This window comes from Enhydra lutris, unplaced genomic scaffold, assembly GCF_002288905.1.
Source record: "Enhydra lutris kenyoni isolate GAN:26980312 unplaced genomic scaffold, ASM228890v2 scaffoldscaffold8, whole genome shotgun sequence".
Classification (NCBI taxonomy): domain Eukaryota; kingdom Metazoa; phylum Chordata; class Mammalia; order Carnivora; family Mustelidae; genus Enhydra; species Enhydra lutris.
In genome coordinates this window covers 3,769,035-3,794,424 of record NW_019154092.1, presented here as the reverse complement: position 1 = coordinate 3,794,424, position 25,390 = coordinate 3,769,035, and the positions used below count along the sequence as shown (strand labels likewise).

The following is a 25,390-nucleotide window of genomic DNA, read 5'->3' as shown; positions in this document are numbered from 1 at the left end:
CGTCGCGCCCCGCCCGACCCCTAAGATGAAGAGGGCGTCCGCCGGAGGTGAGTGCCGTTCCGCACCCGAGCCGGGCCGGCGGGGTGGGGACGGTGGGGACGGCCCCTCCCAGAGCCGCAGGGCCAGGCCGGGGCTGCCGAGGCAGGCAGAAGGGTCACCGGGCGGCCGTGAGGGCCACCGCAGTGCCGCGCCGGGCTGGGGCCGCGGGCGTCCCGGCCCCGGGAGGGCGGAGCCCGCGGCAGCAGGAAAAGTTGCCGCTTCCCGGGAAAGTTGGCCGCGGCGGCGGGGCCGGGGACGGCGGGGCCGTGTGGCCCCGGACTCCCGACCGGGACAGGGGTGGGGTCTGCCGGCTGGAAGGGCGGGGTCCAGCGTCGGAGCGTCCCGGCCTCGAAAGGGTTAATGAGCAGGGTTGCAGAAACGTGGGTACCAAGCAGGGGTGGGGTATCGGGTCGCTTCCATCCTTGCCCGGAGGACTCCGCTCAGGACCTCTGGTTTCTCTGGGGTCAGGCCGCAGCGGGATGAGTGGGGGCGTTGGCTACCGTAGAGGGCGTGGGGGGCGGAGCTGACCCAGAGCTGCCCCCCCAGGGGGCTGGCGAGGTGGAGAAGAGGACGCCTTAGCAGCCTCCACCCGCAGCCTGAGGACCCCGGGGGTGGGGGGGCTCAGATAAGAGGCTCCAGAAGTGATGGGGCTTGCAGCGTCCCCTCCCTGGCAGCCCTCGTGGGACGCCTTCCACTCCCTGCTGCGAGGCCCAGAAACAGGGGTCTGGGCGAGGGGGGCGGAGGGGGGACCTCCTGGGAGGGAACTTGGGCATGCCCTGCCTGGAGGTTGCTCCTTTGGTGCCCACCCAGACCGCCCTGCTGATGTCCACCGTGCCGCAGGCGGCACACACGTTTCCTTGCACGTGCACGTGTCTACAAAGGCTGCACACTTGTACACCGCGTGTGCACATGCATGCCAGGCTGCCCCAGTGTGCACACACACACACATGCGCGTGCGCGTGCTGTGGACGCACATCCATGTCCTCGCCCCCGCCTGCACGCCCACAGCCACACATGCGTGCACATAGCATGCCTGCTGTGGTCCCCACACTTGGCACATGCTGGGGCCCCTTAGCGGGACCCGCTCCCTTGCCTACATGCACATGTGTTGAGGGGGAGGCTCTGGGCAGCCAAAGCTCACAGATGGAGGGGCGAGAATCCGGCTATGGGAGCATGGCCCCCTCTGTCTGCCTTCTGCCCGTGTCCTGGGATTCTCCCCTCCACAGCCCCTTGGGTCTTTGTGTGTGTGTGTGTGTGTGTGTGTGTGTGTGTGTGTGTGTGTGTGTGACTCTATGCTTCTGCACGTGTGTGTCTCTGCACGCATGCCCGTATGTGCCTGTGGTCACATCCGTGTGTGGGTCTTTGCCTCCAGTGTGTGTGCCCTCGTACACCCAGACAGACTGTGAGCAGGTTTTACCCAAATCCTTAGCAGCGGCACTAAGGGTGTGTGCCAGGGAGATAATTCAGGGCACCCAGCCTAAGTTGTGAGGCCAAAGGGCTCCCAGCCCCTCTTCCCCTGCCCCCTGGGCTGGAGCAATGGAGGCTGATGGGGGCAGGGACTCACCTGGGCAGGGAAGGCCCATTTCAAACCTGGAGGTCAACACAGTAACAAAGAGGCCAGACCCTTCCTCCATGCTCTGTAGTCACTGCCACTAAGCCCAAGGGGAGCAGGTATGTGTCCACCCTGAGGTTGACCCAGGGTGACCTCAGGAAGGCCCTGCCCTCCGGCCTCAGTCTCTCCATGGTAGGAGCCTTATCAGTAAGGGGTTCTGTGTTAGGTCACCTGCCTCAGGTGTTGTATGGGGCTCAGGTGCTGTGTGGGATACTGAGTAAGGGTGTGGGTGACCCACTCTCACTGCAGTGAGGAGGACGTTGGGCCAGGGTCTTAGAGAGGTGGGGCCATCCTGACTGGTCCCCATCTGTGTCCTTGTCTAGAGAATGGAGACAAGTGGGTCATCCTTCTAGAATGTGTGGGGGTGAAACAGAGGGGGGGGCCGGAGGTTGGGCCCCATGGCCAGGTAGGCTAAGGGGCTGGCCACTCCTCTCTTCTAAGCCAAACAAGGTGAGGGAGAAGCAAGCTCCAGGGGACAGACTGAGCCAGGTGGTGGTCAGCACACAACCACCTGGCAGAGGGCAGGGATCACAGAACTTCCTGGATTTGGGTCCTGGCACAGCCACCCGTTGGTAGTATGACCTTGGGTTTGACAGTTCACCTCTGTGTGCCTCAGCCTTCTCACCCATGACACGGGCCAGGAATCAGGTCCCCACAGGGTTCTGATGCCAGTGTTTTTGCCTTCAAAATACCCAAAATGTCACCATCCCCCCACACACACACCACCCAGGCAGTGGTTCCCACAAATGGAAGTCCTCCCAGAACTCTTGCACTGCCGACCAGACCTCTTTTCCACCTCTTTGCAGATGGGGAAACAAAGGCACATAGAGGTCACAGGGGAGTTGAAAGGTGTGATGGGCAGTTTGGGGGCAGGAAGTGAGAGCACTGCAAAAGGTGGGGGGTGGCCAGCCGCGTGCTTCCCAAGCGGCTCTGCCCCTCACCAGCAGGAAGCCTGCAGAACATCTGAGCCTCAGTTTCTCTATGTGAGGATTAACAGCCAGCTGCGTGTCCTGCAGTTGGGACTGGCCCTCTCCCTGTAGTCGCAGATGAAAGGTAGGGGAGAGGGCCCAGTGTGTCTCAGGAAGCAAGAGGGCTTATGGGGGTGTCTGTAGAAGAGCCCCCACCCCAGGATATGCTAGGGCTCTGGAAGGCAGAAGAGGGAGTCTTGCTGTCTGAGGAACCCGAGGGCTGGCCTGAGACCCAGGTTTGTTTGCCGTTACTCAATGTGAGTGACAGACCACTGGGGGCCAGCTGTGTGCGGCCCTGGTTCCCCCATGCTCTCTGGACTCCAAGCTCCCCCTCCGTCTGCTGCTTCCAGGCCAGGGGCCTCGGGCTCACGGTGCTCCCGGTGGCCAGTGCTGCCTCTTGGCTCCAGCCCCTCCTTGCTCCCTGCCCCAGGCCCAAATCCACCGCTTTGTGGCACGGACGCCCCTGGCAGCTGGTGCAGCACCAGGAGGGTCCGGGCTGGTGGAGGCAGAAGGAACCCATCCCCCGGGGCTGCATTTCCTGCTCTCCTGGGCCTGTGGCCAGAGAGTCTCCACAGAGCCTCAGTCTATGCAGCCGGAAAGGGGTTAGGAGAACAGGAGCACCAGGAAAGGAGTTCCACATTGAATAAGTGAATGGCTTTGAATGAGTGAATGGGAGTGTGAGGGGAGTGTGTATGAGTGTGACACTCCTGCCCCTGGGCCCTGCTGTGGGGCTCCTCCAAGGGCTCTTGGCTGTGCCTGCCTAACGAGTTCCTGCCACCCCGCCCTCAGCCTGGTGGACCCTGACCTCTGACCCCCCGGGGAGGGCTGCCTGTCCCTTGGTGGCCACCCAGGGCTTGGGCCTCAAGGTTCATAGGAGCCGGCCTGGCTGCCCATACCCCCCTACCCCATCCCTTCAGCCGTACTGGAGCACTGGCCCCTCAGCCCTCCACTTACCCTCTCAAGATAACCCCCTGAAAACACCCCTTGGTGTCCCCCAACCCTGTGACCCAGCTGCCCCATTCCAGACGTCTAGACATCCGTTCATTTACTCGTTCATTTGTCCCCAGCCTGTCAGACCCTATTTGGAGCCAGGCAAATAAAGGGATGTGATCCTTGCCCTCCTGAGTTTATAGGATCAAATGCTTTAAAGGACAGGTGGTCCCAGAGCCAAAAACAGAAGCCCAGCCAGAGGGTGGGCACGCCGTCCACACACCCTGCCTCTCCGCGAACCGTCACCGGAGCGTGTGGGCCCGGCCGGGTGTTGTGTGCTGCAGTTTCTTCTTTTGTCGCTGTATTTTAAACACTTTGCACATCGGGAACTATTCTTGTGCAATCATGGGTTTACTGGTGTATGTGGAATCCCTTCCTGAGGATTCGCCATAATTTATTTATCCGAACTTGCCTCGGCTTCTTGCGTTGTCCATGGTCCAGTAGCCAGCCCCCCGGGGAGGGGCTCTCAGCCCATGCCCCCGGTGTCCTCACTGCAGGCCTGGCCACAGGCACCCTGTCCCCACTGCAAAGGTGGCAGGCCCTGATCCCCACCCCCTCCCAACATTTTATGGGTGGGCTCTGCAAGTCATAGAATCCGCTTCTGGGCTTTGATCAGGATTCTGACTCTGGGGATGGCCTTTGTGCATCTGGATTTCTGGCTGCCTCTCTTCTGCCCCCTTCACACACCTCTGCCTTCACCCTGCAGCGTCCTGACAGTCCTGTCTCCATGTGGGCCCGCTGCCTTGCTCTGCTCAGAGGGTGGAGGATGGGCCATGCGGCACCATCCTACAGCCTTGACCACTCCCTCCCCCAAGGACTGGGCAGCCAGGCCCAGGAGGTACAGCTGAAAGGCCGGACTATGGGCAGACCTCTTGGAGGAGCCATGGAAGGTGCTGTCTGGGCAAAGGCCAGGGTCTTGGGTTGGCTCAGGTGGACTGGGCAGACTACGAGCCTTGTCGGGGCCCAGGCACATAGAGCTGGGCCAGCAGTGTTGTGGGGAGCCTGAGTGGAGAGTCTGGGTTGTCAGGAGCTGACCCAGCTTTGTTCAAGCAGCCCACCCAGCTCCCTGGGTGTGCTCCTCTGCTCCCAGGTGGGCACCTAGGCGTTCCTAACCGACCAGCACAGGTCACACTTCGCATAATTGAAGTTCTACAGAATGTTGGTGGTGACTGAGCAAGGGTTTCGTGGTCAAGCAAATTTGGGACTGGCTGGGTTAAGTGGCACGGGTAGATCTCCTTTACCGCAGGGTGTCTGGGGGCCTCGGGTTTGCAAACAGATTGGGTAGGGCCTCTGAAGGACACCCCTGTGCGACACACTTTGGGGACTGGTGTGCCCAGAAACTGTTTTGGGTAACAGTGGCTGAGATTTCTCAGAGGGCCTGGGAGGGAGACCCTCGGGCCGCCAGTAAGGGCTCCAGGGATGGGCGGGCCATCCTACACAAACCCTGCAGCCACAGCACCTGGTGGGTGGAGGGACCACACTTCTCCTGGCAGAGTGAGGCAATGTGCAAATTTAACCTTTGGGTTTATGACTCTATTTCTTTGCAGCAAATGTCACGGGAAATGTCAGACTGAGGCTGAAGCTAGTGAAGGGCCCATCGAGGAAGGGGGTGGAGTGCCGAGGGGCTCAGGCCAAGGCAGGGTTCTGGGCCCCTCACCTCCTCCAGGGAGCCTTCTCGGATTGCCCCTCTCTTGCTTCAGCACAGCGCCGTGTCCTCCATCTGTCCCAACTATTGTGACCTTGTTGAGATGTTGCCTTTATTCACCTCCTGCCAGGGCCCAGATGGGGCGGGCTCAGAGACCTGCCAGAAGTCTCCCCATCCCAAGTCTGGGCAGGCATTGCATTAGCCCGTGCAGTGCCGGTTCGCTGTGTGACCTTGGGCAGCACCCGCCCTTTCCTGGTCGCCAGAGGCTTCATCCATAATCCACGGCTGTTGACCAGAGGTGGTGCTTCTGGCTCAGTGCCTTCGTGGGTGGGAAAACGCTTGAGCCTGAGGTGTGTAGGGTGCTGGACTCTGGGGGAGAGAGATGGGGGCTAGGTGGCTGGCTCCTGGTATCGTGTCGCAGCCCCAAGCACACAGTAGGTACTGTGTAAAGAGCAAGGGACAGTGAGTCAACATGGAAGGTGAGGTGGTGATGGGGGGCACAAGACCAGCCGGGAATCCAGAGCCCCCCAGACTCTCTTGCCTCCCCGTCCACCCACCAAGGCCAGTTCTGAGGCCCCGCTTGGCCTGTCGCTGAGTTCTGCTGTGGCCCTCAGGTCCCAGTGATTGCTTAGCAAGCATTTACTGCCTCCCTGCTGTATGCCAGGCCCATGAAGCTGAGCAGGGGTCTCAGGCCCCTAGGCTGTCCCCCACCCAGCAGTTCCACATATATTTTCCCTGCATGTGTAGCTGTGCTCCAGTGGAGTCCTAGGTCCCCCAGATCCAGTCTGTCTGGTGCTGATCACCCCTGTACCCCCTGCCCCTCCAGCCCCAATATCTACCCCCCAAGGCCCAGGATCCTGGCTGCCTCCCATCTCCAAAGGCCTGTCCAGGATCAGGTTGTGTTCCAGGGAAATCCATCCCCTTTTATGCCTCAGTGACGGCTTGCTGCGGGCCGGTACCCTCCCAGGTCCATGGTCACAGACGCCCACAGCTGCCTGCCTGCCATCTTGTCCTCCCTTCATGCTCTGAGATGCTTTCCTAAAACCTGTTGCCTGCCAGCCAGGCCCCCTCCTGCTTAAACTCTCCCATGTCTTACCCCTGGAGGAGCCCCCATTGTTTTCAGGGCCTGGGCCAAGGAGTCTCCTTTGGGAACCTCCTCTTCCACCCCTACGAGAGGAGGCCTCCAGCTCCCTGGTCTCAGCACCTGCCATGCACACCTGTGCCTGCCTTCCCGTCTCCACAGCCCTGAGGCCTGGCACTGGGACACAGGGAGTGAGCTCCCAGGAGACGCAGGAGCTGGCAGTCCTGGCCCCCGGGGACGGCTGCCGGTCATCAGGGGCAGGCCAGCTGTCCCAGGTGGCTGCAAGAAGGTGGCCCCTCTCCAGGACTCAGATGACCAAAGGCACAGCTCTAGAGAGAGACAGAAATGCCATCCTATGGGGGAAGCCCTCCAGGCAAAGCCTGGGCAGTCAGTGTCTGGCCTTGGGACCCTCCTGGCTTTAGCCTAGAGCCATCTGAGCACCTGGGTATGTCAGTCACCTTCTGAGTCTTTCTGTCACACAGGAGACTCTGAAGGGGGAGTCAGTGTTGAATGCAGCCCACAAGGCCCAGCCCCTTATGGGAGCTTAATTGTCCCATTCAGGTGGGACCCGCTGCCCTAGGCTGGAACTTCCTATGGAGACGGAGGTTGGTGATGGGACATCCAGGGCCCTCAGTGGGTCATGGGGTCCCCACCTTCCAGGGGCCCCCTTGGGTTATCAAGTCTTACAGTTGCCCTGCCCTGAGGGGGGTAGTCTCTGGTGGAACTTGGTCAGCAGGGTAAAGAAGCGTGTGTGGGCCACTGTGATTCCTGGAGCAGAAGACTTAGTTGAGCCATGGGAGCACAGAGGAGGAACCCCTTTCTGGGCCTGCCACTCCCCCATCAGTCCTCCTGCCATGAGGGTCTTTGCTGCCTGTCCCAAGGGGAGTCTGTGACGTATCCATTCATGCCATGGGGAGCCAAGTGAGGAGTGGAGTTGGGACGCCATGGTGGGCTGGGGATAGGATGTGCAAAAGTCCAGCCAGGGCCAGTGGCAGGGGAGTCCGGAGGGGCGTCTGGGACCCCCAGAAGGTGAGGAGTCTCCAAGTCCCACCCTGGGGCAGGTGGACACTGGTCCTGGTCACCCCATACTGACTCAGAAGGAAATTCAAGGTCCCTTTGCCTTCACAATGTGGAGACTTCTGCCCCCACAGTTCACCTTGCAGCAGCTTCATGTTATGATGGAAGGGGCGCCCTGTGGTCTTTGGGCGGGATGGGGGCCCCTAGGTTTGGCTACCAGCCTGAAAGCACCTTCCATCCCCAGCAATGTAGCTGGAAGCAGAATTACAGAGAAAGGCTAGTCCTGGCCAGCCACCAGAATGGGCTGGGCACCACATCTTCGCAGTCTTGGGGGGTCCGTGGGCCCCACAGGATGCTCACACCCAGCTCTCCCACCTGCTTCCACAGGCCTTCACCTGCCACCACAGCACACCCCAGCCAGGAACTGGGAGTGGGCCCTGATGCTCTGCCCTGCCCTCACCCTTCCCAGAGCCCTGCCACATGCTTCCTGCAGCTCTCTACTGTCCACTTCCCTCAGCCGCCCTGCTCGAAGCCTCCATGGTCTCCCAGGACACACTCAGCCCCCTCCTTGTCCTTAGAGAGCACAGTGCTGCCTAGTCACACCCCTGCCCAGCCCTCACCTCCAGGATCCATGGGGCCTCCCAAGGAATGAGGCTGTGTGACGCAGTGGCCTATGAGCCTGGTGGGAATTGGGCTCTTAGGTTTCCTTGGGGGCTGAGGCCAAGACCCCCAGGGCCATCTGAGGAAGATGCAGGACTGTCACTCTCTCCCTGGCAGTGAGCACTCCTTAGCCCATGGCATGGGTGACAGGGATGATGGAGGAGCTGAGGGGGACCCTGAGGTGTGGTTCTGGAGTATGGCCTGGCAGCTGGTCCCCCAGCATCCCCTGGGCAGAGCCCTCCCCACCCTCCAGGGGATTAGCCAGGTACCAAAATGTACCCTAGGGGTGGGGGCTGGTCCTGGGCAGGTCCCAGAGGGTCACTTGTCTTTCCATTCTCTTGGTGAAGTGTTTTCTAGCCTTTAGTTTCAGGCCAGCCCTGTGTTAGGCAGCAGGGACCCCTAGATTCTTGTGATGCATTCTGCCCCCCAAGGCCCCTCAGGTCCCAGGGAGATACCCCAAAGTCCATGAGGGTCGCAGGAGAAAGAAGTGCTAGTGGGGGTGCAGTGAGGACTCTGAAGGCTAGGCCTCCGCCCTGAGGTCACACTGGCCCTGGGTCTTAAAGAGACATTAGAGCTATTGGTCTAGGTGGGGGGAGCTCCTAGGGGGAGCAGAAGACAGGAAACTCTGGGACAGCGGACTCCGGGCCGGGTGGCTGGGACTGCTGAGCTGGGCCTAGACTGTTTGGCAGGGGGAGGAGGAGATGGGAGTTAGGTAAGGAGCTTGTGGGGGCCAAGAGGGGAGCTGAGGGGGAATTTTGGGGGAGCTAAGGCTGGAAAGACAGGGTGGAGTGGGCAGTGGCCTGCCCCCCACCCGCCCAGCCCCAGTGGGAGGCCAGCCCCCGCTCTGTGTGCTCCCGGCCGTATGACACGTGGCCACTGCACACCGGTCATGTCCAGGCTGTCTTTCATCTCCCTGCCTCAGCCCCAATTTATGTCAGGCAGAGGCTGACACGGGGACAGGTGTGACAAGTGTCTGGCTTCCTGTTCAAAAATTGGCAAAAGAAAAACTCTCCCCATAAAGATATTCCATCTACATACCTCCTGGATGTCACCGAGAGGACCCATCACGGCTGAGACAGATGGTGGCCCTAATGGACTCCATTCTTTACCTGCTGCTGGATCCACGGCCCAGTCCCCAGGGTGGCCCAGGGTGGGTGGTGGCAGTGTGTGTGTGTGTGTGTATGTGTGTGTGTGCACATGCACGTCAGGGCCCCCGTAGAGCCCTCCCTAGTGCCATGGCTGACTCTTTCTCCACTCCAGATCACAGGAAGCCTGAGAGAGGCATGACCCTCCTCATCAGAGACAAGGGGACCCCGGGGGATGGAGGGTTGCAGTATGCTCCTAGAGCAGGTGGTGGCAATTAGGGAGTAAGGGGCTGAAGACCTTCCCCCTCAGGCCCTGCCAGGTGGCCAACACCAGCACCACTAAGTGCACTATCCCCACATTTCCTCGAGGCCCGGGTGGGGTCAAGACCGGCTTGGCATGTCACTCACGCAAGAACCCTCAGGCCTAGCTGATGCTTTCCCCCCGCCATGTACCCCTTAGTGAGAGCCCACGAGCTGTGACCCTGGCCAGGCTCCAGGGCTCACTCTGCTTATTCACCTGCTCCCTTCAGCGGTCCCATCGGAGCTGAGTCCAGCATTGGGGACAGGACTGAATGGGATTGTGGTGCTGGAGGAGAACATGTTGGGAAGGCCTTCAAGGGCTGGCATGGTGGGACTCTGAGGAGAAGAGCCCTTCTAGGGAAATGTGTTGGGAATAGGGCAGGCATTCTGGAAAGGGGAACTGTCTGAGCAAAGGCACGACCAAGAGTGCCCTTTCTAGCTGTGACTTGGTCCCTTCTGTCAGGTGGGGACGGTGGCTCCCTGCCGAGGGTGACATGCAGCACTCCTGAGATGATCCCACAGGTAAGCCAGGCATTTCCAGTGTACCCGCTGTGCACCAGCCCTGTGTGGGCTGTGTGGTCTCTCCATTCCCTGTGAGGTTATCCCCATTCTCCAGGTGATGGAACAGAGCCCAAGAGGTTGGAAGACCTACCTGAGTCCCCAGGGAGGCAGAGTGGGCACCAAAGCCCTGGACTTCTCCAGCCATCCCACAGGGCCAGCTGTGGTCGGCAGGGCCCCCATGGCATGGGGAGGTCTTGGAAGGGGGTCCCCCTGACAGAGGACTTCCTTACTCACCCTTCTCAGGGCAGGGCTGCCCTGTCCAGCGTTGGCACAGGAGACCAAACAAACCAAACTGAAAATGTTCTGATTTTACTGGTTCGTGTGTGTTGAAAAAAATCTGGGAAGATATATCAGAGATGTAAGAAAGAAGTTGTATTAGTCAGCTCAGGCTGTCATAACAAAATACCGCAGACTGGGTGGCTTAAAAAACAGAAATTTATTTGCTCACAGTTCTGGAGGTGGGCAGTCTGAGATCGGGGAGCCAGCACGGTCCAGTTCTGGTGAGACCTTTCATCCTGGCTTGCAGATGGCCACCTTCTCGCTATGTCCCCATGCGGAGACAGTGAAAACAAGCCCTCCACTATCTCTTCTTGTAAGGGCCCTCATTCTATCATGGGGGCCCCACCCACATGATCTCATCGGGGTTCCCTTCTCTCAAGGCCCCTCTTCCAAATGCCATCACACTGGGGGTTTGGGCTTCAACATAGGAATCTGGGGGAGACCAAAACTTTTCTTGTAATACAGGTGAAATTGGCATTGGCTTCCGGGTGCTACTGCCCTGCCCCCATGGGGATGTGGGTACCCCGTAGACTCTCCTGGGGACTCTCCAAACACATCCTTGGGGGAACGCTGTCCCCACAGCCTCACAGAGTCTGCGACTTTCCTGTCTGTAGTGGTGGACATTTCTTACACTCCTGTGTGACAAACATTTATGGTGTGTGCTGGTCACCAGCTGTGGCTCCTGTCCCACAGCCCAGGCCACAGCTCGTTGAGGGGCTCAACGGAAGGAAGCAAGCACCTGCTAAGTTGACCAGCGAGGTGCGTGGTGAAGTGGGTGCGCCCCGGCAGTGGATGGAGGTTGCGGGGGGGGGGAGTATCAGGGACCCTGGGTCCACCAAATGCCCCTAGCCCTGGGGATTTGTCAGGTTCTCAGACCCAAGCTCTCCAATTCACAGCTGACCAAGCCAGACCTGAGAGTCAAGGTCCCTGGTGGTATCTGGGCTGAGCTGGGCAACATGGCGGAGCTAGGAGGTGCCCCAGCCTCTCAGACCTGTAACTGCTGCGCTGGGGGGGCAGGGAGGCAGCTGGGAAGAAACAGGAGCAGGGAGAGGTGGGCACAGCCTGGTTTCCTGCAGCCTGGCCTGGGAGGGAGCGTTGAGCCGGGGGAGGAGGGAGTGAGGATGGGGGCAGGGCTTGAGCTTTCAGGGGCTCCTCCCCCAGCCTGACCCTTCCTTGGTGTCAGGTGGGGTAGGTTGGGCCTCTTGGGAGCCTCGGGCACGTGTTGGAGGTGGGGAGAAGCCCTGCTGGAGCACCTGCCCGGACCCCTCCCAGGTCTCAGGGGCAGGTGCTGGGGAATAAGGCCGCCCTCCCTAGCCCCCGCCCCCAAGGCAGCCAACCCCCTTCCACACGCCAGCTCCTGGCGCATCAGCCTCAGGAAGTAGCCGAAATACACTGACCTGCTTTTCCAGGAGGCGGCGGCGCCTGGTCCTCCCACCCTCACTGGTGAGAAGCCGCCAACAATTTCCATCCCAAATTGATTTCAAATAAGGAAGAGTTATCACACACAATCATATAGGAATAATTTATCACTCGTTAATAAAAGAGCAATTACTTATTCACGTCGCCCCTGCCTGTGTGCCGCGGGTTCGGTGGCAGAAATGCAACTGGGGCTCTTGAAGCCGAGGAAAGCCTGTTTGCGCTCAGCCAAGGTCAGGGCAAGCCCTCCCCTGGGCCACAGACTCCCACTCCTGAGGCTCCATGTGCACACAGCCCCCTGCCAGGTTTATCTGCTGGGCTCCCTGCTCTTGGGGGGCCCTCAGTCTGAGGTAGGGGGGGGGTCTCATGTCTGTGAACTGGGCAGAGATGAGAAGGAGATGGGGTGGGCATTTGTCCAGATGTGGGAGGCCTGAGCACTCAGCTGAATTTTCAGGCCAGAAGCTGTCCCATCAAGTGTACTTAGGAGATGGGGGATACACTTTATTTTCTCTTTTTTATTTCTATTTCTGAGATTTCAGCTCCAAATACGCAGTCATTTTGAAAAGATAAAATGGTCAACCATATCTTGCTCAAAGTTAAAACCTGCACCCAGTCCTTTAGGGCTAGTCTGAGAATTGGCTTGCTCTGCCCTGGCCCCCGTTCCTCCTTGAAGGCAGCCACTGTTGCTCTGTTCCCTGTTTTTCCAAGTGGTTGCCTTCATAGTTCCATGGCTCCTACCCCAGCTCCCTCTTCCCTAGCATACTTCCCAGTGTGGTTGTCTCACCACCATCAGTCACAGTGTTTTCCAACCGAAGTCACATAAATGCGCTTCACACAGGTTGGAGGAGCAGGGGATACTTTGGTGACCGTTCTGCTCTTGTATGGCCTTTGGTTTCCCTGGAGTTTACAGTTGACTTTGTCTTTTCTCCCTTGTCCCATCTACTACCCTCATGTGCCTTCTCTTTCCACCTCAGGTGTTCTACTGAGTGTCTCATTTAACTCCAGGGAGGTCTGACCCCAGGCCTTTGTCTTGCTGTCCCCACATGGACCAGGCATGCTATGGTTTACTCATAACTGCCCAGGACTTCCATTATCACCCAACGTTTCCTGGGCCCCACATTTTCCTCTTTCTGGGTTTATATCCTAGTTCTATCTGAAGCACATCCCCAACTAACTCTCTAAGGAATTCACAGTGAAAAATCATTCTGTGAGTCCTCATATATTAGCAAACCTATTCCATGTTGAAAATAATATCCCAGGGTACCTGGGTGGTTCAGTCGTTAAGCATCTGCCTTCGGCTCAGGTCATGATCCCAGGGTCCTGGGATCAAGTCCCACACTAGGTTCCCTGCTTGGCAGGAAGCCTGCTTCTCACTTTCCCTCTGCTTGTGTTCCTTCTCTCGCTGTGTCTTTCTCTGTCAAATAAATAAATAAAATCTTTAAAAAAAAAAAAAAAGGAAAGAAAAAAGAAAAGAAAGTCCCTCAGAATTTTGAAACCATTGCCATTTTGTTATATTCTTGGCATCCAGTGTTCTGTAGAGAGGTCTTATGCCACATTGCTTTTCCCTTGGGGGCTTCAGACCTCTTTTGACCCCCGGGGGACTGAAATCACACTGGGAATGTCATCTGTTATGCTAGACACTTGCCCAGTGGAGGGCTAGGTCTTCAGCTCTGGGAGATTTTCTGGTATTATTTCTTTGATAACTTTTTTCTCCTCTATTTTCTCTGTTTTCTCAGATATTTGACCTATATTTGTCTTCTGAATCTCATCAATTTTTTTTTTCTTTCTTTCTCTTTCTGTTTTTCTTTCTGGAAGACTTCCTTGACCTTGTTTTCCAACCCTTCTATTGATTTTTTTTTTTTTTTTAGTAATTTTAGTAATTCTATTTTTAACTTCCAGTTACTCTTCTTGTTTTCTGATGGCTCCTTGTTCATAGCACCCTGTTCTTGTTTTAAATCTCCTTCTATCCCTGAGAGGACATTGATTAGATTTTTTCCCTGATTTTTATCTATTCCCTGCACTGTCTCTGCTTCCTCTACAGTTGTTTTCCCTCTTGTCTGCCTTCAAGTCTTTTCCAGGTGCCTGATTTTCTGGTCATGTGTTCTCGGGAAACACTGCTAAGAGCAGGGCTTATAAACTGGCAGGTTTGGGGTGATCGGGCAGGGGCTACCCTGAGCGCCCCCAGAAGCCCACGGTGGAGACCCTTTCTCTGGATGTTTCTCCAGGGGAGCAGCCCCATTTCCCTGGTCCTTGCCCTTCTTAACACATACTTCTTCATCATCATCTCGGCTCTTGAGGAGGGGGGATGACCACTTGTCTGTAACACAGGTGGTGGGTGGGCAAGGAGGAAAACCACCAAGGAGGAAAATCTCAAGGAACCACCAATGTTCCTTGAGAAGCAGCAAGAACTTGAGGCCACGCTGAGCAAGGCAGCGTTCTCTCATGACTCAAGTTGGGCTGCACAGGCCTGTCTGGGAGCCTCCTCACTCCACTGAAGCTGAGCCTGATGCTGGGGATGGGATGGTGGCTCTAGGCAAGCTTACAATGTGCAGCCTGGCTGCTGGGCCCACCACCCATACTCTTACTTGGATGCCACCTCTCCTGGACAAAGCAGGACCGTCTGGCCAGGCTACCAATCAGGATGTCTCTGGGATGCCACCTCTGAGCTATAGGCCTCATCACCGTGGGTTCCTCACCTGAGATGGGACTTGACCGAAGATCCTCTGGGGAGGCAGGACACCAGCCACAGAGCTGGAGGCATCTCAGGGTCCCGGAAAGGCTGGTGCTAGCCTGTTGTCATCCCCAGATCTCACGGTGTTGAGACAGACCCAGAGCTGGCCAGCCGCTTCCCCAGCCACTGCACAAAGGGGTACAGAGTCCTCATTCTGAGCCTGGGACTACCAGACCCCAGGGTTCACTAGCTCAGGGAACAACAGGCTTGGGGCTGAGGATGAGGTGTGTGGGGGCCAAGTTGCTCAGAGCGTGGGGGTGTGCTCAGCAGCTGGCCTGCCGTGGGGGGAAGAGCTGCCCCTCCGCTATTTGGGTCTCTAGGGCTCAGGGCCTGCTCTGGTCACCTGGGGGCAGTGGCAGGGGTTCTAAGATCCTGTCCCCTGGCCTCAGCTGGTACACATGATCACCTCACCTCACTAGGCTTCAGTGCCCTTGTCTGGAAGTGGGGTCAATGGTCATCCCCTTTATGTGCTGTGGATGTCATGAGACCTCAGGGAGTCTGTGCCTTGAGCAGTGTCAGGGAGACAGGGAAGCCAAGGGCTCTATCTCTCCCCTCTCCCTCCCTGTCACCTGGTACAGGCCCTGTGTGGACTGACTTGGCCAAGGCACTGATGCTGGAATGGGCTTCCTTGGGCCACAACCCTCCTCAGGGGTGTCTGGTGTCCCCCCCACACTGGCCCGCTGCTCACCCACTTCTGGAGCTCCCCACCCTGGTGCGAGGCTGGCTGCACTCCAGCCTGGCCTCAGGTTGGTCCCAGGCTGCTTCTGAACTGCCTGCAATCTGAGGGACTTGCCCATGATTGGTGTGGTGACGATGATAGTGTTATTGGTGACAAGGATCATGGGCCTCCGGGCATCTGGGTGGCTCAATTGGTTAGGTGACTGCCTTCGGCTCAGGTCATGATCCTGGAGTCCCAGGATCAAGTCCTGCATCCAGCTCCCTGCTCAGTGGGGAGTCTGCTTCTCCTCTGACCCTCTCCCTTCTTTCACACACTCTCTCTCTCTCATTCTCTCTGAAATAAATAAAATCTTTAAAAAAAAAAAAAAAGATCATGGACCTCCATGACCGACTTTCCATTCATGATTCTGGCCAGAGGTCCACAGAATGGTCTAGGGAAACCTGCTTGCAAGAAGGCCCCTACATTCTGTGCCTCTCTCCTTTTCTTGACAGAGTCATCCCACCTGTACTTTTTCTTTGTTCTCAGATGGGAAGATTCTGTCAGCTGAGGCCTGGACCTTGTCATCCTGGGAAGTGCCTCAAACCTGACCTGCCATGTCCCCTCCTCCCAGCCCAAGTGGACAGGCTGATGGTAGTGGGCCAGTGGGCTGCCCTCCATGTGACCTGGCCACAGAGCCCCTAGAGGAGGACACAGGAATTGGCATGGAGGGGGTTGTAGCCCAGAGACTCCAAGACCATCTCCCAAGATTGTCATCCTGCAGCACAAGCAGGTGCCATGTGGATCAGTGCCTCCTCCCCCCACCACCCCAGACCCTGAGGACATCCTCCTCTACAGCCAGCTTTGTCCGACAGTGTTGTAAGCATCCTCTTTAACTCATGTTTGATCACCAGCCCCTCAACGGCCTCTTTAGCAAAATCATTGTATTTCTTTTGACCTACACACCATTTGGGGGTCACCTTCCCTCCAGCCCCGTGAGAGGCCACTAGGCTCTGTCCATCCCAGCAGTGTGGTCTCAGCAGGACAGTGGCCTTCTCTGACCCTTGGTTTACTTTTCGTTAGGTGGGCAGTGGGGCAGGGTTTCAAGTGACCTCTGTAGGACCACCATGAGGGTGAGAGTGGCAGTACCCACAGGTAGCAGGTACTCTGCGTACTCCAATCACAAGCCAGGTTGGCAGACTGTCTCTCTAAAGGGCCAGATCCCGAACAGTGTCATCTCTGTGGGCCACACCACGTGTGGGGACTACTCCACTAAGCTGTGGGGACGCTAGAACAGCACAGTAAGCACCCAGGTGTGGCCATATGCTGATAACCTGTTATTTACAAAGACAGGTGGCGGCTGGTGGGCTGGTTTGCCAGATGCCGATGGAAGAGGAGGCATGAGGACCCATTGGCTCAGACAGGGGCTTCACTCTGGTCACCTGGACACAGTGCCCTGGCTGGTGGTGACCCAAATGGGAGCATCTCATCACTGCCTCTGGAAACACTTGTCCCCTGGATAGGGCCAGATCCTGTGGCCCTTCCCACTTGTCTCTGTCCAGAGGTCCTCGCCAGCCCCCACTGGGCCTCTCCATGGCCTCAGCAGGTGCTGCCCCCTACCTCACCACCCCAGTTTAGTTACAGAGCCCCTAAGCACCCTTGATTCTTTACCTCCCTTCCGAGGACTGACTGCCCTGGTCAGAGTGTTTGCAAGACCTCAGCTGTCCTGGGACATTTCAGGTAGGCGGCAATCCAGCTCCCCCGACCCCGGGACTAGGGCTGATCAGAGACAGACAGCCAAGGGGCGGGACTGGCAGATCCCAGGGGGCGAGGGGCTGCACGCCTCCCGAGATGTGCACTTGTCGCCTCGTGGAAGAATGAACCCCAGTCATACAGAGGCCACCGGCCTGCCTTGCCCGTGATGTTTGACAAATGCCGAGGGCTCCTGAGCAGGTGGGGATGCACCCTCTGGTCTAGTCCCACTCTGGCCTCATCACAGCAGCCCTCTGCTATATGGCCAACTCACCCACTGTGCCCTGACCCACCCAGGCCCTGGCAGCCAAAGGCCCAGAAGTGTACGCCTGTTGTGTGTTCCTGTAGCATGCACCCCGAATGTGTGTTCCCGTAGCGTGTGCCCTCGGTGGGTGTTACTCTTGTACGCACCCCAGGTGTGCATTCTGACAAGTGCACCCAAGAGCGCACTCCTGCACCGTGTCTGCCTGTTGGAGGCTCTGTCACTCCCCTCTCCCCTCTCTGGGCCTCACAGGGACGGTGAACTTTGGGAAGGTATTGGATAGATGCAGGGTCCTGGGAGGAGGTGGGGTGTATTGGGGTGGGGCTAGGCGCCCAGTTCTGGGTAAGAGCTGGCAGGGGGAAGGGGTCAGGGAGGGCAGATGGGCATGGTGGCAGGTACGTGCCAGGGCAGGTCCCAGGCCCCGACACTGGGAGATCCCCATTCCTGAGCTGCGCCCCCCTGCCGGGGCAGACCAGGGCCATATTGGCCCCCGGCTGATACCTCATTCACATCCTCCTGGACTCGAGCCCACGCTGGCCACCAGATTGAATGAGCTGAGAGCCCAACTGGTGAGAGGTTGTGGAAACAGATTCTTCAGGTAATTGGGCAATGGGTGTTTGTTGGTGGTCTCGATGGAGGGGGTAGGGGATGCCCACCTGCGAGGGAGAGGTTGCTGTCTGAATCCCTGCAGTGGGGGGAGGGGGTCCTGCACGCTGGGTGGGTTTTCAGGTGAACAGAGCCTCCAGAGGCTGACATCATCAGCCCCCGGTGTGGGGCTCCCTGGGGCGGGGGCCAAGGGAGGTGGGCATCAGATGGAAACACAGACAGGATGAGCTTCCAGAGCCCTCAGTTCCAGCAGCCCAGCCTTGACCAAGGATGGATTCCTAAAGTGTGATTGCAGAGCCCAGGATCCCACCCATTGGAGGGTCTGCCTGGATGCTCACCTTGGCAGTGGGCTCCGGTGCCCCTCCCTGGTGTCCCCCTGATGTCTGGAGCCAGGGCAGGATTCCATGGTCCCTTAAATTCCCATTGTGGCACGTGCCATGCAGCAGGGTGACCCCCTATGGTCAGCCTGCTACTTGACCAGAAGCATTATAAGCCGGGGACTGGTCTCAAGCTGACAGCGTCCAGTGGGGCCCCTATCGTGGGGGATCCCCTCGGGGACATACCCTTAATGCAAGCTGTGCACCCAGGACCTCAAGCTCTCAGGTGGACTGGCCCCTCCCCTGGCAGCCTTGGTTTCTTGCCTTTGAAAGGGATCCAGGGCCCTCCCAGGTGCTGTGTCAGCTGGAAATTTTAAGGGGGAACGTAGCTTGGGTTTAGGGGTGGGGGTAATGGGAAGGTGGGGATGGGGAGCTTCAATTCCCTACTGCCACGCAAGCCCTTTTAGTGATTAGACACCATGGGGCTGGGAATCCTATTAGTCCCGGTTCTGTGAGCAAGTGCTTTCCCCTACCAAACGTCATTTTCACCCCCCGTAAGATGGGAAAATAAAATAGCCTTCTAGGAGGATTCAGTAGACCTTTGTCAGCCCTCCGTCCACCTGGGCGCTGAGTGCATTCAGGATGCTGCTCCTGCTCGCTCGGCCTACGCTGGGCCTCAGTTTCCCCACTGCATGCAGCTTGGCCTGCTGGAACTGCTCAGCCCTGGGTCCAGTGCCCTCCTTCCCTGACAGGTGACCTTGCCTGTTATCGAGCTGGCCTGCCCCTGCAGCTACTGCCCCGAGAAGATCAATAAGGAGTGGGGCCTTGAGGGGCATGACCGGCAGCGGGGGCTGGCAGCTATACCCCCAGGAGAGGCAGACCCTTTCACGGGTGGGCTGCCCCTCTCCTCCCCCCGCCCCCCTGGAGCCAAAGAAGGGGGCAGGGAAACGCCAAGGGCATGCACATGGTCTAGAAGTTGGGAGGTGAATGTGAGCAAGGAGTAAAGACTGAGGAGGGGACCAATGGATGGTGGGGGGTGAGCCCATCACTGGTGGAGGGCTGGCAGGGATGGGGAGCAGGCACGGGACAGGAAAGAGGGAGTACAGCGCTGCTGGGGGACCCTGACCCTCTACCGTGTGTCAATGCCACCAGCCCCCTACCCCCGCCCAGAGCTATTTCTGGCCTTGGTGTGCTGAGCTGTGGCCTCTCGTTCTGCCGTGTAACTGTGGTCTGTGACGTGACCCTTCTGGGGACGTTCTTGGTGCTCGAGAGGGTCCTGAGCTGACCAGTGTCCTGGTTGTGCCCCAGCTGTGCAACCTCCCCTCTCCCAGCCTACTCACCCCAGTCTTCTGGGAGTGATGGGGGCGGCAAGCAGCCACTCAGAGCCTCCCCGGAGATGTCCCCTCCCAGCCATAGATGGCCCAGGAGGGAGCTATGTACCCCTGGTGCCTGCCTACGCCCTCGCAGCCTGGGCTCCATTACTGGCTTGGCTGGATGTGGTCCCTTCTTTTTCCCATCCTTCCTCCTGGCCATCTCCAGGTTGGAGCAATCCGGGGCTTAACTGCTCTCTACCTCAGTCTCCTAATCTGTAAAATGGGCTTGTGATATTATAAAGAAAATGGATTCTTAGGCAGCTCTGACTCATGCCTTCTATGCCAACTGGTAGAATCTCATGCTGCCCCCTGGAATAGGGTGTTTCTGCCACCATATTGCAGTGGGGAGGTCCAAGGGCACTGAGCAAACAAGGTGGCCAGCCCTGTGCTCTATCTATGACCTCATGGGGTGGGGGTGGCAGGCGGCAGCAGAAGGGTCCCCGAGGACCTGGGGGGAGCTGCACACCCCAGCCCAGGCTAGGGGACCCCCGAGAGAAGTAAAGGCCAGGAAGCAGAGACCTCCCCTGCGCCTATAGCCTCTGGCAATCCCCGCTCCCAAGCTGCTGACCTCAGCAGCTGCTTGTCCGCCCGCCCACTGGCTCCTGCGGCTGCTGGTGAGTCCCCAGAAGTCTCCCGCCCCTCCTGGCTCCTCTCCCTACTCCTCCCCTTTCCTCCCCCAACACCCTGCAGTGCCCATGAAGGAGAACCTGGGCCCTTTGCTGCCCCGGGGCAGGGGCAGCAATGCAGGGGCTCTTTGGGACCACACCCAGACCTGATGGGATTTGGGCTGCATGGCCTCATTAGTGGTCATTCCTGCTTTGTCCAGCTGCCCTAGTGGGAGAGGCCCTGAGCAGAAGCCAGTCACTGCCTCCCCCCACAGCCTCCCAGGCAGGAATGGCCAGTCCTTCCCCAGTGGTGGCCTTTGTGCCATCAGCACTGCTCCTGAGGCAGAACTGAGATAAGGGGGGAGTCCCTCCCGTGAACCCATGGGCCTCCCCATGGGTAGGGCACTGGAGAAGCTCCCTAACCTGACAGGGCCATTCTGAGGTGAGGACTAAGGAAAAGAGGAGGTCCAAGTCAGCCCCAGGGATGGCAGGAGAAGGACCAGCTCCAATCTGTGCGAGGCTCAGGGGGCCAGGCGGCCTGTGCGGGAATATGCCTTTGCTGTGAGTGAACCGGGGCTGGGGCAGGGCTGTTTTCTTGTCATGTGCTTGGAGGCAAGCTGGTATTGAATGCTCACTGAGAACAGGAGCCCAGTGAGCCTGGGTACAAGTGGGAGGTGGGACTGAGGGGATGGGTTAGGGGACAGGATGGGGAGACCAGATGGCGGGGGCACTTTTTAGGGTTCGGAGGCGGTTAGATGAGTGACTGGGTCCAGCCCCTGGGGTGGGGTCAGGGATCACCATCCCGCAACCTGGCAGGGCCTCCTGTGTCCCTAGGGCCCCTGCCATGAGTAGGAACACAGGCCACAAAGTTGGGTTTGATTATCTCATAAAAAGATGCCCCCTCTGCTTGCTCAGCGGAGGGGTTGCCATGGAGACCAGCAGGCAGGCCCCAAGGGGGTCCAGGCTGGAGCCAATTACCGTGGCTGCAGCAAGGAGCAAGCCCACCACTGGCCGCTGCACTGACAGCACACCCGTGCAGAGGGACCGACCCTCAGAAGTTGGCTTCCGAAAAGCGGTCAGCTCAGCAGGAATGGAGCCATGCCTGACGCCAGATTCCCAGCAGGGCCGAGCCACACTGCTGCTCTGCCACTTATCCCCGTGGCATAGCTCAGCCCTGGAGCCTCGCTTGGGCCATTCCTGGAGTGGGTGTACCCCAAGCACGTGGCTTACAGCCTGCCGGGGGCCTGGGCAGGGGAGGGCTGGAGGCTGGAGGAGCAGCTGGTTCTGGGGAAGTCAGCTGAACCTGACACCAGCCCAGCTCCCAGACCATGGCTTCAGGCCTGCCTGGCAGCGGGGAGGACCAACTCAGATGGTGGCAAACGTGGTTACGACGGGTGGCTGCTCACATAGCCTGCTGGGTGGTGTGGCCCAGTTGTGGCCGGGTGCGGCTGATGACATCGGCATGCCTGTGACATAGCATGGTTGGTGACGTGGCCCATCCGTGGTGGTGAGGTCCAGAGCCTGGCCTGGTGAGTACCCGGAGCCCCCATCCCACCCCATCCCACGTCTTCCTCTTCCGTGGGTCCTCGGGGACAGGAAGTGCTGTTTTCAGAGCATAGTGACAGGTGAGACGTTGGTTGAGAGCTGGCATAATCAGGCCCGACTTCCCTGAGAAGCCCCATCAGGAGAGAGCCTGCAGAGGATGTCAGCAGTTTAAGTAGCACAGCAGGTTGAGGGGCCCTCACAGCCTCCTGGGCATGGCCAGCCTGGGGAGGGGTGTCCTGGGTATGGGGAGTTCTATACCAGGCTTGCCTCTCTGGACCCCCGCCTCCAATCCTTACCGGGCAGCTAACAAACAGCCCCACCTGGGAGGCTGACGGAACACAAGGGACAGATAAGTCCCAGGATGTGGGTGCCTATCCTGGGGACAAAAGTCCAGGAGGGCAGACTGTTTATGACCACGAAACATGCTGGTCTTGCTACGGCTCTGGGCTTGGGGCATGCATCTGTGCCGGCCCAGGCAGGATCCAGTGTGGCGAGGGCCCCAGCGTGAATGGGGAGCCCCCAAGTTCACAGGTCTGGGTGGGGGACAGGCCTCATTGTCCCGTCCTTCCTCCCACCCGGCTCCAGCCCCAGCCCTCAGCCGGCCTCCTGTGTGCGGAATCCTGCTCTTAGCTAACTGCCAAGAAAGGTGTTAGCTGTCAATGCAGGTGTTAGCTGTCAACGAAGGTGTTAGCTGATAAGCCATAACCCTCCCAGGGGGATTCACGTTTTAATAGACTTGCTCCTGAAGGAGGAAAGAACCTTCGACATTGGAAGAGGGGGGCTGTAATGGTGGGATGAGAGGCAGTGAGCTTCGTATTTGGCTGTGTGGCCCCAGTGGGGAGACCAGGGTGGATGCAGTGCCCCAAGAGTGTAGGTCTTTGGTGAGGCCCTGTGTGGGTCTGGCCTCGAGATGGTGGTGGGGCAGGGAGGGGGGATGGATAGGATGAATTGTGCAGGCATCGATTGGTTGGGAAGGAGTAAGCTCCTCACCCAGGGAGGAGATCAAGCAGAGAATGAGGCCGAAGGGAGGAGGCTGCAGGAGGAGTTCCATGCCAAGTCAGGATGTGTGGAGGAGGGAGCAGCCTGCCTGGAGGGGGCTTATGGGGCGGGCAGGGCTGCACCTGCCTGGTTCCCTTGCCCCTGCCCTTGGGCGTCCAGGCTCCTGATCCTGTAAGAGCAGAGTTGCTCTGGAGCCCATGGTGCCTGTAAGTTTCGTGTCCTGTGTTGGTGGGACCCAGACCCCTTACAGGAGGGCTGCTAGGGGTTGTGGCTCATGGCTCTGAGGCCCTTGCGGTTTCTTCATTAAAGCACAGCTTTGTGCCGTGGTGAGGCCTCCTCAGAATCCGGGCAGCCCTTGGGCCTTAGGGGCTCTGGGAGCCTGGGCAGGGGGCCTGCACAGGGCACAGAGTCTGAGCCCCAGTGCACCCCCCCCCACCTTCCTGCAGCCTGGGAGGGCCCTCAGGAGGAGCTGCTGCAGAAGCAGCTGAAAGCCCGGCAGCTGGCTGCCTGGCAGACCTGGGCGTGAGCCTTAGCCCTGTCTGAGCTCAGCCATCCCGGTCCTTGGTGTTTACCAAGGGCTTCTCTCCCAGCCTGGCTGATGGGCTGGTGGGGCAGGGCTGACAGGGATGGTGGGCAGGCCCGCGGCGCTCCCTGGTGTACTGAGAAAGTGTCTGCAGGCTTGAGTGTCCATCTCAGGAGGGCTTCCAGTGGGCCTTGGTGGTGATCCAGCCAACCTCAAGTGGCTGGTGTGAGCATGTCAGCTTGTATGTTTGGGCTCTGGGCAGGGCAGCATGGGGCATCTGCAGGTGAGGATGCCCAGTGCAGAGTGTGGAACCCCCTGGTAGGTTTCAGCGAAGTCAATTCCATGTGGCAGGCGGAGCAAGGATCCCAGCCCCTGAGTCTTCAGGGCTGACAGCATGTCCTGGGCCCTGCTCAAGACTATCCCAAGGACTGATCCCAGGGGCCAGCCTGGCTCCAGCATGCCCACCAGCCTCACGGGGCCCTCAGCCCATTAACCACCGTCTCCTCTGCCCACAGGGAGCCAGCTGCTGGCCTGGGTGCTGTGGCTGCAGGCGTGGCGGGTGGCAGCCCCGTGCCCGGGGGCCTGTGTATGCTACAATGAGCCCAAGGTGACGACAAGCTGTCCGCAGCAAGGCCTCCTGGCCGTGCCCGCCAACATCCCGGCCGCCAGCCAGCGCGTCTTCCTGCATGGCAACCGCATCGCTCACGTGCCCGCCGCCAGCTTCCGCGCGTGCCGCAACCTCACCATCCTGTGGCTGCATTCAAACGCGCTGGCCCGCATTGACGCAGCTGCCTTCAGCGGCCTGGCCCTCCTCGAGCAGCTGGACCTCAGTGACAATGCGCAGCTGCGTGCCGTGGACCCCGCCACGTTCCGCGGCCTGAGCCGCCTGCACACCCTGCACCTGGACCGCTGCGGCTTGCAGGAGCTCGGCCCCGGGCTGTTCCGAGGCCTGGCTGCCCTGCAGTACCTCTACCTGCAGGACAACGGGCTGCAGGCCCTGCCGGATGACGCCTTCCGTGACCTGGGCAACCTCACACACCTCTTCCTGCACGGCAACCGCATCCCCAGCGTGCCCGAGCGCGCCTTCCGTGGCCTGCACAGCCTCGACCGCCTCCTTCTGCATCAGAACCGCGTGGCCCGCGTGCACCCGCATGCCTTCCGTGACCTCGGCCGCCTCATGACGCTCTACCTGTTTGCTAACAACCTGTCGGCACTGCCAGCCGAGGCCCTGGCACCCCTGCGTGGCCTGCAGTACCTGCGGCTCAATGACAACCCCTGGGTGTGTGACTGCCGGGCACGCCCGCTCTGGGCCTGGCTGCAGCAGTTCCGCGGCTCCTCGTCTGAGCTGCTCTGCAGCCTGCCCCTGCGCCTGGCCGGCCGTGACCTCAAACGCCTGGCCGCCGCTGACCTGGAGGGCTGCGCCATGGTGGCCCGGCCCTCGCGTCCCGTCTGGACTGGCAGGCCTGCGGACGAAGAGCTTCTGGGGCTGCCCAAGTGCTGCCAGCCCGATGCCGCAGACAAGGCCTTGGTGTTCGAGGCTGGGAGCCCGGCCTCTGCCGGCAACGCACTCAAGGGACGGGTGCCGTCCGGGGACAGCCCGCCGGGCAACGGCTCTGGCCCGCGGCACATCAACGACTCCCCCTTCGGGACCCTGCCCGGCTCGGCCGAGCCCCCGCTGAGCGGGATGCGGCCTGAGGGCTCGGAGCCCCCAGGGCCCCCCACCATGGGCCCTCGCCGGAAGCCAGGCTGTTCCCGCAAGAACCGCACCCGCAGCCAGTGCCGCCTGGGCCAGGCAGGCAGCGGGGGTGGCGGGGCTGGGGACGCAGAGGGCTCGGGCGCCCTGCCCAGCCTCGCCCACAGCCTGGCCCCGCTGGGCCTCGCGCTGGTGCTGTGGACGGTGCTCGGGCCCTGCTGACCAGCCACCGAGCGGGAGGCCCTTCTCAGCAGTCAGGTGTGTGTACATACGGGGTCCCCTCGGCGCCACCAGCCAGCACCAGGCAGCAGGCCCTCCCTGATGGACGCGTCCCGCCCGCCCACCCCATCTGCACCCCGTCATGTTTACAGGGTAGGGCGGAGCGTTTGTTCCAGAACGCCACCTCCCACCCGGATCGCGGTATATAGAGATATGCATTTTATTTTACTTGTGTAAAAATATCGGACGACGTGGAATAAAGAGATCTTTTCTTAAGCCGTGGCCTCTCAGGCTGGGGTGTGGTGGGCAGGGAGAGGCAGGTGGACCCTGGAGAGGCAGCCCTGCCCCAGTCACAGGCCCATGGAGGCCCGGAAGGGAAGGGAGCTGCCTGCTGCTTCATCCTGCCATTTCAGCCCAGTAGCACCCGTGGTGGTCACCAGGGATGCGTCACACCCCT

The 25,390-nt window shown here is 59.5% G+C and overlaps 1 protein-coding gene across 1 annotated transcript; it reads left to right on the top strand.

Moving 5' to 3' along the window:
- Positions 1-25,012, top strand: LOC111142632 (reticulon 4 receptor). Its single transcript, XM_022495940.1, has 2 exons — positions 1-47; positions 23,537-25,012. Exons 1-2 carry the CDS (start codon positions 26-28, stop codon positions 24,934-24,936), a joined length of 1,422 nt encoding a protein of 473 aa, XP_022351648.1. The 5' UTR covers positions 1-25; the 3' UTR covers positions 24,937-25,012.
- The last annotated feature ends 378 nt before the right edge of the window (positions 25,013-25,390 follow it).